Source organism: Hemitrygon akajei, chromosome 11, assembly GCF_048418815.1.
Source record: "Hemitrygon akajei chromosome 11, sHemAka1.3, whole genome shotgun sequence".
Classification (NCBI taxonomy): domain Eukaryota; kingdom Metazoa; phylum Chordata; class Chondrichthyes; order Myliobatiformes; family Dasyatidae; genus Hemitrygon; species Hemitrygon akajei.
Window position 1 is genome coordinate 15,201,213 of NC_133134.1, and position 13,735 is coordinate 15,214,947.

At 37.7% G+C, this 13,735-nt stretch overlaps 1 protein-coding gene across 4 annotated transcripts in view; it reads right to left on the minus strand.

The window, feature by feature from the left end:
• The window catches only part of LOC140735331 (RNA exonuclease 5-like), a 57,643-nt gene that overhangs the window by 19,500 nt on the left and 24,408 nt on the right, over nt 1-13,735 (minus strand). For all 4 annotated transcript variants that reach the window (XM_073060254.1, XM_073060252.1, XM_073060253.1 and 1 more), the window contains 3 exons: nt 7,684-7,786; nt 4,454-4,620; nt 621-741 (listed from right to left, as the gene is read on the minus strand). In XM_073060254.1, the coding sequence (XP_072916355.1) occupies nt 621-741; nt 4,454-4,620; nt 7,684-7,786 (391 nt within the window). The remainder of the gene's footprint in view (nt 1-620; nt 742-4,453; nt 4,621-7,683; nt 7,787-13,735) is intronic.

Here is a 13,735-nt window from a genome sequence, read left to right on the forward strand (position 1 = left end):
GAATATCCACTCCTAGGGAGCATAGCAACAGTACTGAATTTCCTCCATTTGTAGACAATTTCTCTTACTGTGAATTGATGACTATTCAGGTCTTTAGAAATGCTTTTGTTGCCTTTTCCAGCTTCATGCATCTCTACAATTCTTCTAAGGTCCTCTGAAAAGTTGTTTTGATTGAGCCATAGTGCACATAAACAAATCTTTCCTGAGGAGTGCAGGCTCTGTCAGTGACTTTGTGTGTCTGTTTTATAGGGCAGGGCACCTCTGCAACCCAGATCTCCAATCTCAACTCATTGATTACAACACCTGATTCCAAATAGCTTTTATACAAAACATTACCCTAGAGGTTCACATTCTCTTTTGGACCTAAACTGTGATTGTTTAAATGGTGCACACGGTATTGACAAAAAGAAGTGTAATTGTGTTATTTGCTTAGGCAGATTGTGCTTGTCTATTATTGTGACTTAGATAAAGATCAGACTACATTTTATGAGTAATTAATGCAGAAAACTAGGTAAATGCAAAGGGCTCACAAACATTTCCTTGCAACTGCATCTCAGCCATTTATATTGTTTTCTTCATATGCAGAAATCGCAACAAATAATTGCAAACAAATCTCTTACCTCCTTGTCTGTTTCACATTCAATTTGATGCCATGCTTCCTGGCATGTCATAGACCTCATAGCCTTCTTTGTACCTAATACCACTACCTTACCATCAGCTATACACAATTGTTTTGGTAAACTAGAGGACAAAAACAAAAAATACACTCATTTCATATAAATGTTCCATTTCTTAAAAAAATTACATGAAGAAGTTATGTGCTTTGCCTTGAGAATCTAGGCTTTGTCTCAACAAAACTGTATCCATTCTGAATACTGTGGCCATATATCAAACTTCTCAAATTTAATTGCTGTAATTTTTTGTTTTACGTTGTCAATTACAAACCAGACACATCACAGGCGTCAACCCAATAGAATGAATAGACAGCCAGTAAAGTGATTTTGATCTTTTTCAGGATCTAAATAACATTTTGTACGCTGTACTTCTCACTACACTTTCTTACTGAAACATTGCTTTGCGATACAAATTACACTAAAATCAGAATAATAGATTAATTAATATATTCTGAGCAGATATCTTATTGAAATAGAAAATCATAAATTATATTAATGGAGCATAAAATGTTCCCATCAGATTTTAAATGATTTAACACTGATTAATACCAACACCTATAATTACTAAGCACCAGTGAACAAAACAAATTGCAGATTGCCTGAATTTACTACATATTTATTATAAGAAAATATAGCATACATTATTTATTATAAGAAAATACAGCACATTAATTATTGTACTGGGAGAAGCTTGGGAGGGGGACTACAGTATACAGGGTCACTTGGGAGTTATGAATTCTGCTATTTGATATGCCTGATGATAAATGATTAAAATTACATAGAAACATCGAAAACCTACAGCGCAATACAGGCCCTTTGGCCCACAAAGTCCTCTTTGTTGTCCTCTTATGGCAACCATTTCAGCCCTGGGAAAAAGCCTCTGACGATCCACACGATCAATGCCTCTCATCATCTTGTACACCTCTATCAGGTCACCTCTCATCCTCCGTCACTACAAGGAGAAAAGGCTGAGTTCACTCAACATATTCTCATAAGGCATGCTCTCCAATCCAGGCAACATCCTTGTAAATCTCCTCTGCATCCTTTCTATGGCTTCCACATCCTTCCTGTAGTGAGGTGACCAGAACTGAGCACAGTACTCCAAGTGGGTCTGACCAGGGTCCTATATTGCTGCAACATTACCTCTCAGCTCCTAAATTCCATTCCATGATTGATGAAGGCCAATACACTGTACGCCTTCTTAACCACAGAGTCAACCTGTTCAGCTGCTTTGAGTGTCCTACGGACTCGGACCCCAAGATCCCTCTGATCCTCCACACTGCCAACAGTCTTACTGTTAATACTATATGCTGCCATCATATTTGACCTACCAAATGAACCACTTCACACTTATCTGGGTTGAACTCCATCTGCCACTTCTCAGCCCAGTTTTGCATCCTATCAGTGTCCTGCTGTAACCTCTGACAGCCCTCCACACTATCCACAACACCCCCAACCTTTGTGTCATCAGCAAACTTACAAACCCATCCCTCCACTTCCTCATCCAGGTCATTTATAAAAATCACGAAGAGTAAGGGTCCCAGAACAGATCCCTGAGGCACACCACTGGTCAATGACCTCCATGCAGAATATGACCTGTCTACAACTACTCTTTGCCTTCGGTGGGCAAGCCAGTTCTGGATCCACAAAGCAATGGCCCCTTGGATCCCATGCCCCTTTACTTTCTCAATAAGCTTTGCATGGGGTACCTTATCAAATGCCTTGCTGAAATCCATATACACTACATCTCGGATTGCAAGACCCTGCAGCGGATAGTGAGGTCAGCTGAGAAGATCATCGGGATCTCTCTTCCTGCCATCACGGACATTTACACTACACGCTGCATCCGCAAAGGAAACAGCATTATGAAGGACCCCACGCACCCCTCATACAAACTCTTCTCCCTCCTGCCGTCTAGGAAAAGGCTCCGAAGCATTCGGGCTCTTACGACCAGACTATATAACAGTTTCTTCCCCCAAGCTATCAGACTCCTCAATACCCGAAGCCTGGACTGACACCTTGCCCTACTGTCCTGTTTATTATTTATTGTAATGCCTGCACTGTTTTTGTGCACTTTATGCAGTCCAGTGTAGGTCTGTAGTCTAGTGTAGCTTTCTCTGTGTTTTTTTTTATTATGTAGTTCAGTCTAGTTTTTTGTACTGTGTCATGTAAACCATGGTCCTGAAAAACATTGTCTCATTTTTACTATGCACTGTACCAGCAGTTATGGTCAAAATGACAATAAAAGTTGACTTGACTTGATCTACTGCTCTACCTTCATCAATGTGTTTAGTCACATCCTCAAAAAATTCAATCAGGCTCGTAAGGCACGACCTGCCTCTGACAAAGCCATGCTGACTACTCCTGATCATATTATACCTCTCCAAATGTTCATAAATCCTGCCTCTTAGGATCTTCTCCATCAACTTACCAACCACTGAGGTAAGACTCACTGGTCTATAAATTCTGCTTGGTATTTTAGATACACAACTAAGCAAATTTGCAGCAAATTGGTTACAGCACCATAAAATCATAAGACATAGGAGCAGAATCAGGCCATTTGGCCCATCGAGTCTGCTTCACCATTCAATCATGGTTGATTTATTTTCCCTCTCAATTCCATTTTCCTGTCTTCACCCCATAATCTTTGACACAATTACTAATCTATAAAAATAAATTAAGTTGAACCTATCAGCCTCTGCATTAAATATACTCAATGACTTGACCTCCATAGCAGGCTTCTGGCAATGAATTCCACAGATTCACCACCCCCTGGCTAAAGAAATTCCTCCTCATCTCCTCTCTAAAGTAACTCATATTCTTGTATTCTAAAGCTGTGCTCTCTGGCCCTAGACTCCACCATTATTGGAAACACTTTCTCCAAGTCCACTTTATCGAGGGCTTTCAATTTTTGATGGGTTTCAATGAGATATCCCCCTAATTCTTCTAAACTCTGGCAAGTACAGGCCTAGAACCATTGAACACTCATCAAAAGTATGTGACTAGGCAGCTTTATTCACTAAATTAACTTCTCAGTATGGATCAGTTTCAAAGGGCGGGAATCTCTGCATTAAGCCCAGAAACTGATGCATCAATATCTTATAATGTGGACTGATACTAGTTGGACAACGAGCAGAAATCTCATTGGTGCTCATGTTCTTATTAATTTCATCAATGTTCTCCTGTGCAGTTTTAGATGGTTTAATTCCCAATAGTAACTCTGTGACTTTGAAGAACTTGGAACTTAGAAAGATGGACCATGTGCAGTTTCTCTGTGGGTTGAGCATGCACTAGCCAAGCAAAAATTCTACAGATGTAGTTTTCTTGGTGTTGTTTCTTGGGACATTCTAAAGATGAGTCATTTTTCTTTGTGCATATCACTGCAGTTAACTGTCCAAAATAAATGAAGTGTCCATTTCTGAGAGGCAACCAGTGAGTAGCCAACACTGAAGAATTTGCACTTCCTATCACTCTGTGGAAAAATGATCACAGCATTTATTTACAAGCATCATAAGATACTTGTGTACGCCATCAGAGAATGGTTTTAGCAGAAACACGTTATCCAAAATCCTCCTTTATAAACTGAATTGATACCCTTCCTTGCCCTTTACCACTGTGGTAACATATACTGACACACAAACAGAATCAAAATTGGGAAAACAATTTGATATTGTATGAGGTTTTGTCTATAATGTGACCAGGGCAGTCCAGATGGTGCTCAGTGGAAAGCAAAAAAAGTGACTTTTTAAAAAAAGAATTGATAAATGTCATGAACTAACTTGCCACCGTATAAGCATGCCCTGTCTTGAGATTCATCTATCCTTCTGCAGCTTGTGCTCAGTTCGTTTGATGACCTTTTCCACTGTCTTTGGGCTTCGGGCTGTGGCGTGATATCATCTCCCATTGGCTGCTTAGCTTGGAAATTCTCCAGGCTCAGCTCAGCTATCTGTAACCAAAGCATTTGCTGAACAGTAATATCCCTTATGCACAGACAGGCAACAAACACTCTGGGCTCTGAAAATAAACACATACAAAGAAAAAAAACTCATCCATTTATCCAGCAGAGTTGTTTTTTGCAACCTGAGCTTATTAAATCCACTATATTTATTTAACAATGCTATCAGACTTACAGCATCTGCTGCCAAAATCAGCGACAGACAGGCCATCAAAACTGTGACATTTTAGGCAGATACACTGGGAGGTCAGTATCACCATTAGATATAATTTTTTATGGCACAGACCACATATCTGAGAGTACAATGTTAGTAGCAAATATTTCTCTGAAACACATTGACAATGATCATAATAAACCTGAGAACTGCTTGGGTCACCCACGATGTTATAAACTGCAAATCATAGTTTGTTTAAAAATAAAATTAAAACGGAGAAAGTTTTCCAGCCAGCCAATGAAAAGGAGAGCTGATAATGGAAATATTATACCAAACTCTACATCACTTAATGATGAACTGTATGCCCTTATGCTTTCTAAAGAGCTTTTCTTGTGTGTGCTGTACCAGGTAAAATAGGATACTTGTTATATTGTCTGCAGTAGCCACCACTTTGTGAAGCCCTGGGACTGGGCGGTGAGTGGGGGGTAATATTAAATGTATTATTATTTCAGTCTTCATATCAAAACCCCTCCGAAAATGTTGCTGACTGCTGTGTAGCAGACACATACTGTATCTATTTTGTGTCTGATGGAGCTATGTACCTATTTTTTGCCTGTATTGTATTTTGATGGCATATTTACTATGGTAATCTGTCATGTGGTAAAAGCAAAATGAGTATAGTTACGTCTTCTCATTTTGTTAGCTTTTAGTTTAGTCTAGTGGAGAGTGACTAAGCACAGGGAATGATATTATTTGAAGACCACGAATTGGAATGTTATTAGAATGCTTAATTATGCTAACTTTGTTAATTGGGAAGTTATTAGACCACTTAAATATGCTAATTAGTTACACTAACTGTTATTTTGCCAACTAGATCACTAATTGTAACGCTGTTGGGTAGTTGTGCCACTGGAACACTGATATAGCTACTAGACCGTTCTGTTGCTCATTTAGTTTCAGCAGATTTTTATCGTTTCAAGGTCGTTTGTCTTTGCTGGTCTCATAATAAAGGATCCAATGTACCTTTTCTGATTTGTAAATTTGTTATTTGGAAGCACATCATACAATGTTGAGCACCCCGGCTTAATCTGTCAGCGGCTTTGGTTTACAAGGAACCTTAAGCTGAATTATCTGAAATAATTTCCCAGCTACTATAAAACTATACCTTTTTGGGGAATTGCTTGTGTCACAATTTCAGGAACTGCCACTCTGCTCTGTTTGAAATGATTAATGTCTCCAATAGTTTAGCATTTTAAGAACATCTGTGGTTTATAGTTGTCAGGCTCTAGAACCAGCATGGATAACTTCACACATCTCAACACTGAACTGGTTCCACAACCTACAAACTCACTTTCAAGGACTCTACAACTCAAGTTCTCAGTATTATTTGCTTGCTTGCGCAACTGGTCTTCTTTTGCACGTTGCTTATTTGTCAGTCTTTGTTCATTAATAGATTTTTTTCCATTACTTCTATGTTATTTCTTTTTCCCTGTAAATGCTTGTAAGAATATGAATCTTAAAGATATAGTTGGGGACATTTACAATATAGCTAGGGTGCCTAAGATTTTTGCACAGTACTGTATTTGTCAATGTGAAGCAGAGAGCAAATTTATAAATCTGGCAAGAGCAAAGGATGTCGGAAACAGTGAGGGTGGAGCTTCGCGGGAGGGGTGACAGAGAAGGAGTGCCAAGGGTGGGTGGGGGGGTGGCGCCAGTGCAGACACACCCAGCCCTGAGACACCAGGCAAGATAATTTGATTCCAAACAATTGTTTTTTATCCAGTACAGAACATCTCTCTGGTGCTTCTCCCTTTCCCAGCCATGATTTCCCTCTCCCTGCCCCCTTCCCAACCTCAATCCACCATAGTGATTCATATCAGAATCAAGTTCATCATCACTCATGTATGTCATACAATTTGTTTTTTTGCAGTAGTACAGTGTAATACTTAACATTACTACAGTACTGTGCTATATAGCTAGAGTGCCTAAGACTTTTGCACAGTACTGCATGTACTCTGATGATAAAATTACTTGGACTACAGGTATAACTAATAATTGTAATGGAATCTGCTACTCTAATACCAATGGTCCCAAATGGAACCACTGACATTTGGCCTTTGAAACAGGAGTAAATTGAGGACTCCACTGCACGTGTTGTGGAATTTGCAAGTCCAGGGCATGTTGACAGATTTGGAACTGCAAATATGCTAGTTTCTTCTGCTGCTAAACCTCAAGGACCACAAACTCAACAGAGAACTTGCTGTTTTTAAGTTGGTTAAAATCTGTGTTATGGAGTCTGCATCAGGTTACATATGGTGCACAATTGAAACCACATTAGTTTTGACTGAGATTGTAAAGTTGAAACTAAGAGGAAATTAACTTCATATCGTGAAATTACTTTGGCTTGGTTTAATGTTTTAATTGCCTTCAATTATTCTTAGGTTTCATTTGATATTAAAAACAACTTCTTTTCCTAAAGTGATTCATTTCAATTTTATTAATTTTTATATGTCTGATTGTCAGAATTATTTAAACGCTATTATTCACACAACTTTCAAAGCCAGCAAAGTTCATGACCTTTCTATTGATGCTTACAGAAGCATTTCAGAGCTATTCAATGCAGATTGGAAGACCTGCCCTGTTCAGACCATACTGCTGGTATTGGATGTTTTGGGACTGTAATCAAGGCCTCTGCAGCTGGACCACATAAATACATAGATGGGGAGACAACTTTGATGGTGGCCCCCATGCCAGTCCAGAAGTTTGGATTAGTGTTATGTTATTGACATTTGCATACACTTCAACATGGAAAATATAAATTCTATAAAATCAAGACAGAAATGCTGCTACCAGGTTAAGCTTAACTCCCACGTTTTTTGCTTAATGACTTATGAACATACCTTCACAGGTCCTTGGTTAATAAAATACTGAGCCAGCTCTAAAGCCCCTTCTGCATCTTCTGATGGATCATGGCCATCCACTTCCGTTGACTGAATTTCCCTTCTATTTAGGGAAAAACATCCACATAAGATGGATACCCCAAAAACATATGCAGTAGATTTGTACTGTAATACGAACTACATTTTACAGTGCAGAGAAGTCTTAAAAGTTTAAAACACCAATGACTCTCAGTTAGTGAGATTTAAAGATAATGGATTAGCTCAAAAGCTCCTAATCTTGCGACATGTTGCATGCTTTGATGGGCTACAAGGGCTTCTTAAGAGAGAAATGTCCAAAGACCATTTTAGTAGGGCATTTAGCTCCCAACCTTATTTTATTATACAATATCTTATAATTGACCTTATTTCAGATATAATTTGAACCCCATATCACTAATAGCTTTGTGATACTATAATTATTATATTATTATAAAAATGTTTTATTTTTAAATATATTGGGTAACAAAATATCAGTCATTCTCACAATAAAAACTCAAATTATTTTCCATCAATAGCTATTTACACTAAGATTGGTATTCGAGACCTCAATCCCATTATTAAACATACATTAAGAATTTGGTTTCAGTTTCATAGATTTTTTGAGTTTAATAACTTTGTTCTTTCTAGTAAAATCCATCTTAATTATTTTTTTAAACCATCAATTTCCGATCAGACCTTTTTAATTTGGAAGAACAGAGGAATAATAACTTTTTTTAGACTTGTCTATGGGGGATTGTTTAATGTCTTTCACTCAGTTAGTGGACAAATATGACTTATCTAATGCACACTTTTTTAGATATTTACAAATTCGGAACTTTTAATGTAGTTTACTTACAAATTTTCCCTCTGCTTATTCACTCGATATAGTAGATACTCTTTTTCAGGTTAAACAATTTCAAAAAAGACTGACAGCTATAATTTATAAATGGTTATTGAATTTGCAAATGGTATCTAACGATAAAACTAAAGATGCGTGGGAATTGGAATTTCGAGTCACTTTCAGATACTCAATGAGATAAAATTTTTCATTTGGTAAATACTTCATCTATTTGTGCCTGTCATTCCTTGATACAGTTCAAGGTAGTATATCGGGCACATATGTCAAAGGATAAATTAGCCCGTACCTTTCCCAATATTAATTTTATTTGCGACAGATGTAATACTGAGGTGGCTACTTTAACTCATATGTTCTGGTCTTGTATCAAGATAGATAATTTTTGGAAAAATGTCTTTAAAACTTTATCAAAAGTCTTGAATTTGGACCTACAACCGAATTTATTTACAGCAATTTTTGGGATCACTCCACTTGAAGCAGGATATATTCCTGTTTCCGCTCAACGAATGATAGCTTTTACAACTTTATTGGCTAGGAGAGGCATTTTGCTTAAATGGAAGGACTCTAATCCACCTGCTGCTCTTTATTGGCTTACCTCCATTATGTCCTGTTTAAGTTTAGAGAAAATAAGAAGTCGGACATTTGATACATCCTTTAAATGTGAAGAAACCTGGCGACCTTTTATTCAATATTTTCATATGGTTTGATTTATTGCTCTTCCAGTTACTTTCTTGAAACTTTGGATTCGATCAGAAAGTTTCTCCTTTTTCTTGCTTTTACTCTCAGTATGAGCTGCCCAGTCCCTTTTTTTCTCTTTTTCTTTTTTTTTGTTTTTTTTTGTTTAGTGGTTTTTTTTATGTATATACATTTATAAAAGTTTCTTTATCTTTTTTCTTCTTTTCATGGAATGATGAGGAGAATTGATCATCTTATTTTTTATTATATACTACTAGATTAATACTATGTATGAACTTGATAATATTTATTTTACCTTTTAAATGAATTGTTATCGGTATCCATATTTGAGATAATTCTCCTCTTGTTTATATATATGTACTTTTTTAATTAATAAAAAGATTCATAAAGAAAGAAATAGCTATTTACAGAAGGGAAAACTGGCTATTAATTTTAAAATGTTCCCCTTAGTTATTATCATCATGAACATGTGCCATTTCTTATGATACGGACAATTGCAATCTATCCATGACCATGATTGTTCTTGGTAAATTTTTCTACAGAAGTGGTTTGCCATTGCCTTCTTCTACGCAGTGTCTGAGCAAGGCGGGTTCCCCCGGCCATTATCAATACCCTCCAGAAATTGTCTGCCTGGCATCAGTGGTCGCATAACCAGGATTTATGATATGCACCAGCTGCTCATACGACCATCCACTATCTGTTCCCATGGCTTTACGTGACCCTGATCGAAGGGTTGTGGGGGGGGGGGGGGGGGGAAGAGGGAGGAGGAGAAACAAAGCAGGTGCTACACTTTGCCCAAGGGTAACCTGCAGGCTAGCAGAGCGAAGGAGCAGCTTACACCTCCTTTGGTAGAGACATTTCTCCACCCCACCACTCAAGTTACAGATTTCCTAAAAAGATGTAGTATCTACCTACCCAATCCATTTCTTTAATATTGGATAAACAGCGAAAAAGTAATCCTTCTCCTTATCGTGAACCCTAGTTTTTAACTCATAGAAGCCAGGTATCAATTTGGCAAGCCTACATTACTCTCCCAACACACTCAAAAGATCCTTTGGAAGGTGTGAAAGCCACACACAGTTTACCCAGGGATCTGTACTGTTAATAATTCCTCAATACAACTCTGATAATCAATTGCCTGATACAGTCAGCCCGCCTTATCCGCGAATTCAACCAACTGCAAATCGCGAAAACCCGGAAGTGCTCTTCCAGCACTTGTTGTTCGAGCATGTACAGACTTTTTACCTTGTCATTATTCCCTAACCAATGCAGTATAACAACTATTTACATAGCATTTACATTGTATTAGGTATTATAAGTAATCTAGAGATGATTTAAAGTATACAGGAGGATGTGCGTGAGTTATCGTGGATCGGGATCGAAAAAAATCCGAAGTTCTCTTACTAAGTAAGTTGGAACAGGTACATCCAGTATTATTTAGCGTCAGTTAGACAAACGTTTGCATTTGTATATAGTATATATTTTACTTTTCTATGCATATAAAACATTTAAGAATGTACGTTTCAGCGCCAGGCTCGGGAAGTTCCTGAACTTGATCTAGTGACAGATCGCTAACGAGTGCACACTCCACCATGCCGGGTTGATGTGGAGGATCAAAAACCCAAAACCCAATAATTAAACCACTGCGTTGCTTAGTAATAATTGTAGCTTTCATCGAGGTACAGCCTTTCTCACTTTATCCTTTAAAATTGTTCCGATCATTGACCGACGTAGCCTAACACTTTTCCAATAACCGATGGCTTTTCACCTCTTTCTGATCGCTTTTTTATTTCCACTTTATTTTCAATCGTTACCGTGATTATTTTTGTGAACAGAAACACTGCGGATTCAGATCCCTGCCACTGGGTCCTAATGTCCACCGCACTGAGACAGGTTAAATAAGGTCTTGGGTCCCGCTGGGTCCTAAGGTCCACCGCATTGAGACAGGTTGAATAAGGGACTTGAGCATCCGTGAATTTTGGTATCTGCGAGGGGTCCCGGAACCAATCCCTCGCGGATAAGGAGGGGCAACTGTATTTCTTTTTTGACATTTTGATAATTTGACATACGGCTCTTCAGTTCAGTTCCCTATATTTGTCCCAATAAAACAGCCAGCATATCAAAAACCCCACCACTCTGGACATCCTTTCTCCTCCTATCGGGCAGAAGATACAAGAGCCTGAAAGCACACAACATAAACCACTGAAAGGTTCTGTAGTATAATAAGATGGACTCTTGACCTCACAATACCCAGTACCTTATTATGACCTTGCACCTTATCGTTTACTCACAATGCACATTCTCTGCAGCTGTTACACTTTATTCTGCATTGTTATTGCATTAGCTTGTTCTACCTCAATGCACAGTGTAATGAATTGATCTGTATAACAAGCTTTTCACTTTATCTCTGCACGCATGGCAATAATAAACCAATTCTATTTCCCTGCTCACTGGCGCTTCATTCCCATGCTCCTTTTAAACCCCGTTTCTCATATTCTCTTTAATCTAATCTGATTCAATGGAAAATTTACTCTACTACTGTGTAACATTATAAAAGGAGAATAAAAAGTGTTGGTGTATTAATAGGCATAATATTCATTAGTCCACAGAATCTTCCAGTCCAGTATACCAAAGTCTCAAGGAAGTTTTAATGCATCTCTCTGCATGCTAGTCCTCTAACTTTAAACGATAACATTCCCTTGGCCTTTGATTTTTCTCAGTTGCTGGTCATAAAAAATTAACCAAATACAGCATGGAGTTGCTTAGGGAAGGTCTTTTCCGAATAATGTGATTGAATTTTACGAGTGCAATGTTTCAAATAAAATTCCACAAGGATTTCAGCATGCTGTTTGACAAAACTCAGAGAAGCAAAAACCCAGGGGATCCAGAGAAAATAATAAACCGATTCAGCAGAATCGAAATCAGTAGAAAGACGCACAAATAAAAAATCTGTTGTATTTAGTAATGAGGAAGGGGCTTGCAATGCAATTCTACATGACTCCTTGTTAGTTTTTCATGGTGTGCATCAATGATTCAGATTTGAACATAGGAAATTTGATAAAGAATTTGTGAATGATAGTGAGGAAGGTAATTGCAAAGTCCAGATGGCTAGTAAAGTGGCTAAAGCAATTTAGTTTAGAGCAGGGGTTCTCAACCTGGGGTCCACGGCACCTGCAGTTAATGGTAAGGGTCTATGGCATAAAAAAGGTTGGGAACCTCTGGTCTAGAGAAATATAAGGTATTATGCTTGGGAAAGTTAAACAAGGGAATACATGGTAAATGGTAGAAAACAGAGAGACCTTGAATGAATGTCACAAGTTGTTGAGATTGCAGCTAAGTTCATAACATGGTTAAAACACTATAAAGGAACTATCCTGTGTTTGGCAAAACATTATATTTGGCTAAGTGACCATATGAGAATGCTTTAAGACACAAGTTAGACCACAGCAGGTGTATATGTACAATTGTCACCATCATATGAAGAAATTAGAGTGTTAGAGAGGGCATTTATAGATTGCTATCAGGACTGTTTAATAATGAGATGTGATCAATTAAACTGTTTTTCTTTTAAAAATGCTAATGGATATTTTTGAGAGGTAAAACTACATATGTAAATAAAGTAAATAGGAAAAACAGTTCCCTGAGCAAACAGAAGATCAGAATCAGGTTTATTATCACTGACTCATATAACGTGAAATTGTTGTTTGGCAGTATCAACACAGTGCCAAAATATAAAATTATAAAAAATAAGCCGTGCAAATATTGGATTAACAAGGTCGCATTCACGGACTGGTCAGAAAAGTGATGGCAGAGGGGAAGCTGTTTCTGAATGGCTGAATGTGGGTCTTCAAGTAGTACAATAATTAGGAAAAACAGATTTACCGGTAAGTAAGATTAGGAGTTGAGAAATGATAAATTCATCCAAAACACTAACGGAGATAAGGAATTCACTGACAAGGAGGCAGAACATTTCACATTTAGAAAGTACCTGGATGAGCATCGGATGGACTTAACCCACAATATTAAAACTATGAACAAGTAGAACTGTCTCAATAATTCACATTTCACTAAATAACCTCTTTCACCAGCATAAACCTTTATAATTCTGATTTGTGTGATGTACACACTTAGATTCCTAGATCTCTTAAAGCTTCCACTGCTCTTTGCTTTTCACCATTTCAAACTAATGACTGCTGTGTATGAATGCCTTTAATTTTAGACTTTCATCTATATTGGTTAAGTTGCCACCTGGATTTGAGTCATAATTAAATTTGTATAAATGGTCTTTTCCATTAGTTGTTACTTATAAACAGTGAACAAATGTGGCACTGATACCGATCCAATAGGATTCTATTAATCACTTCTTACCAAAGAGTCTGACCATTATCCTCACTATCTCCCATCATTCCCCCTAACCATATCAGCAATTTGCCTTCAATTTGGTAAGCTCTAATTCTGACTAAGAACTCATGAGGAACTTCA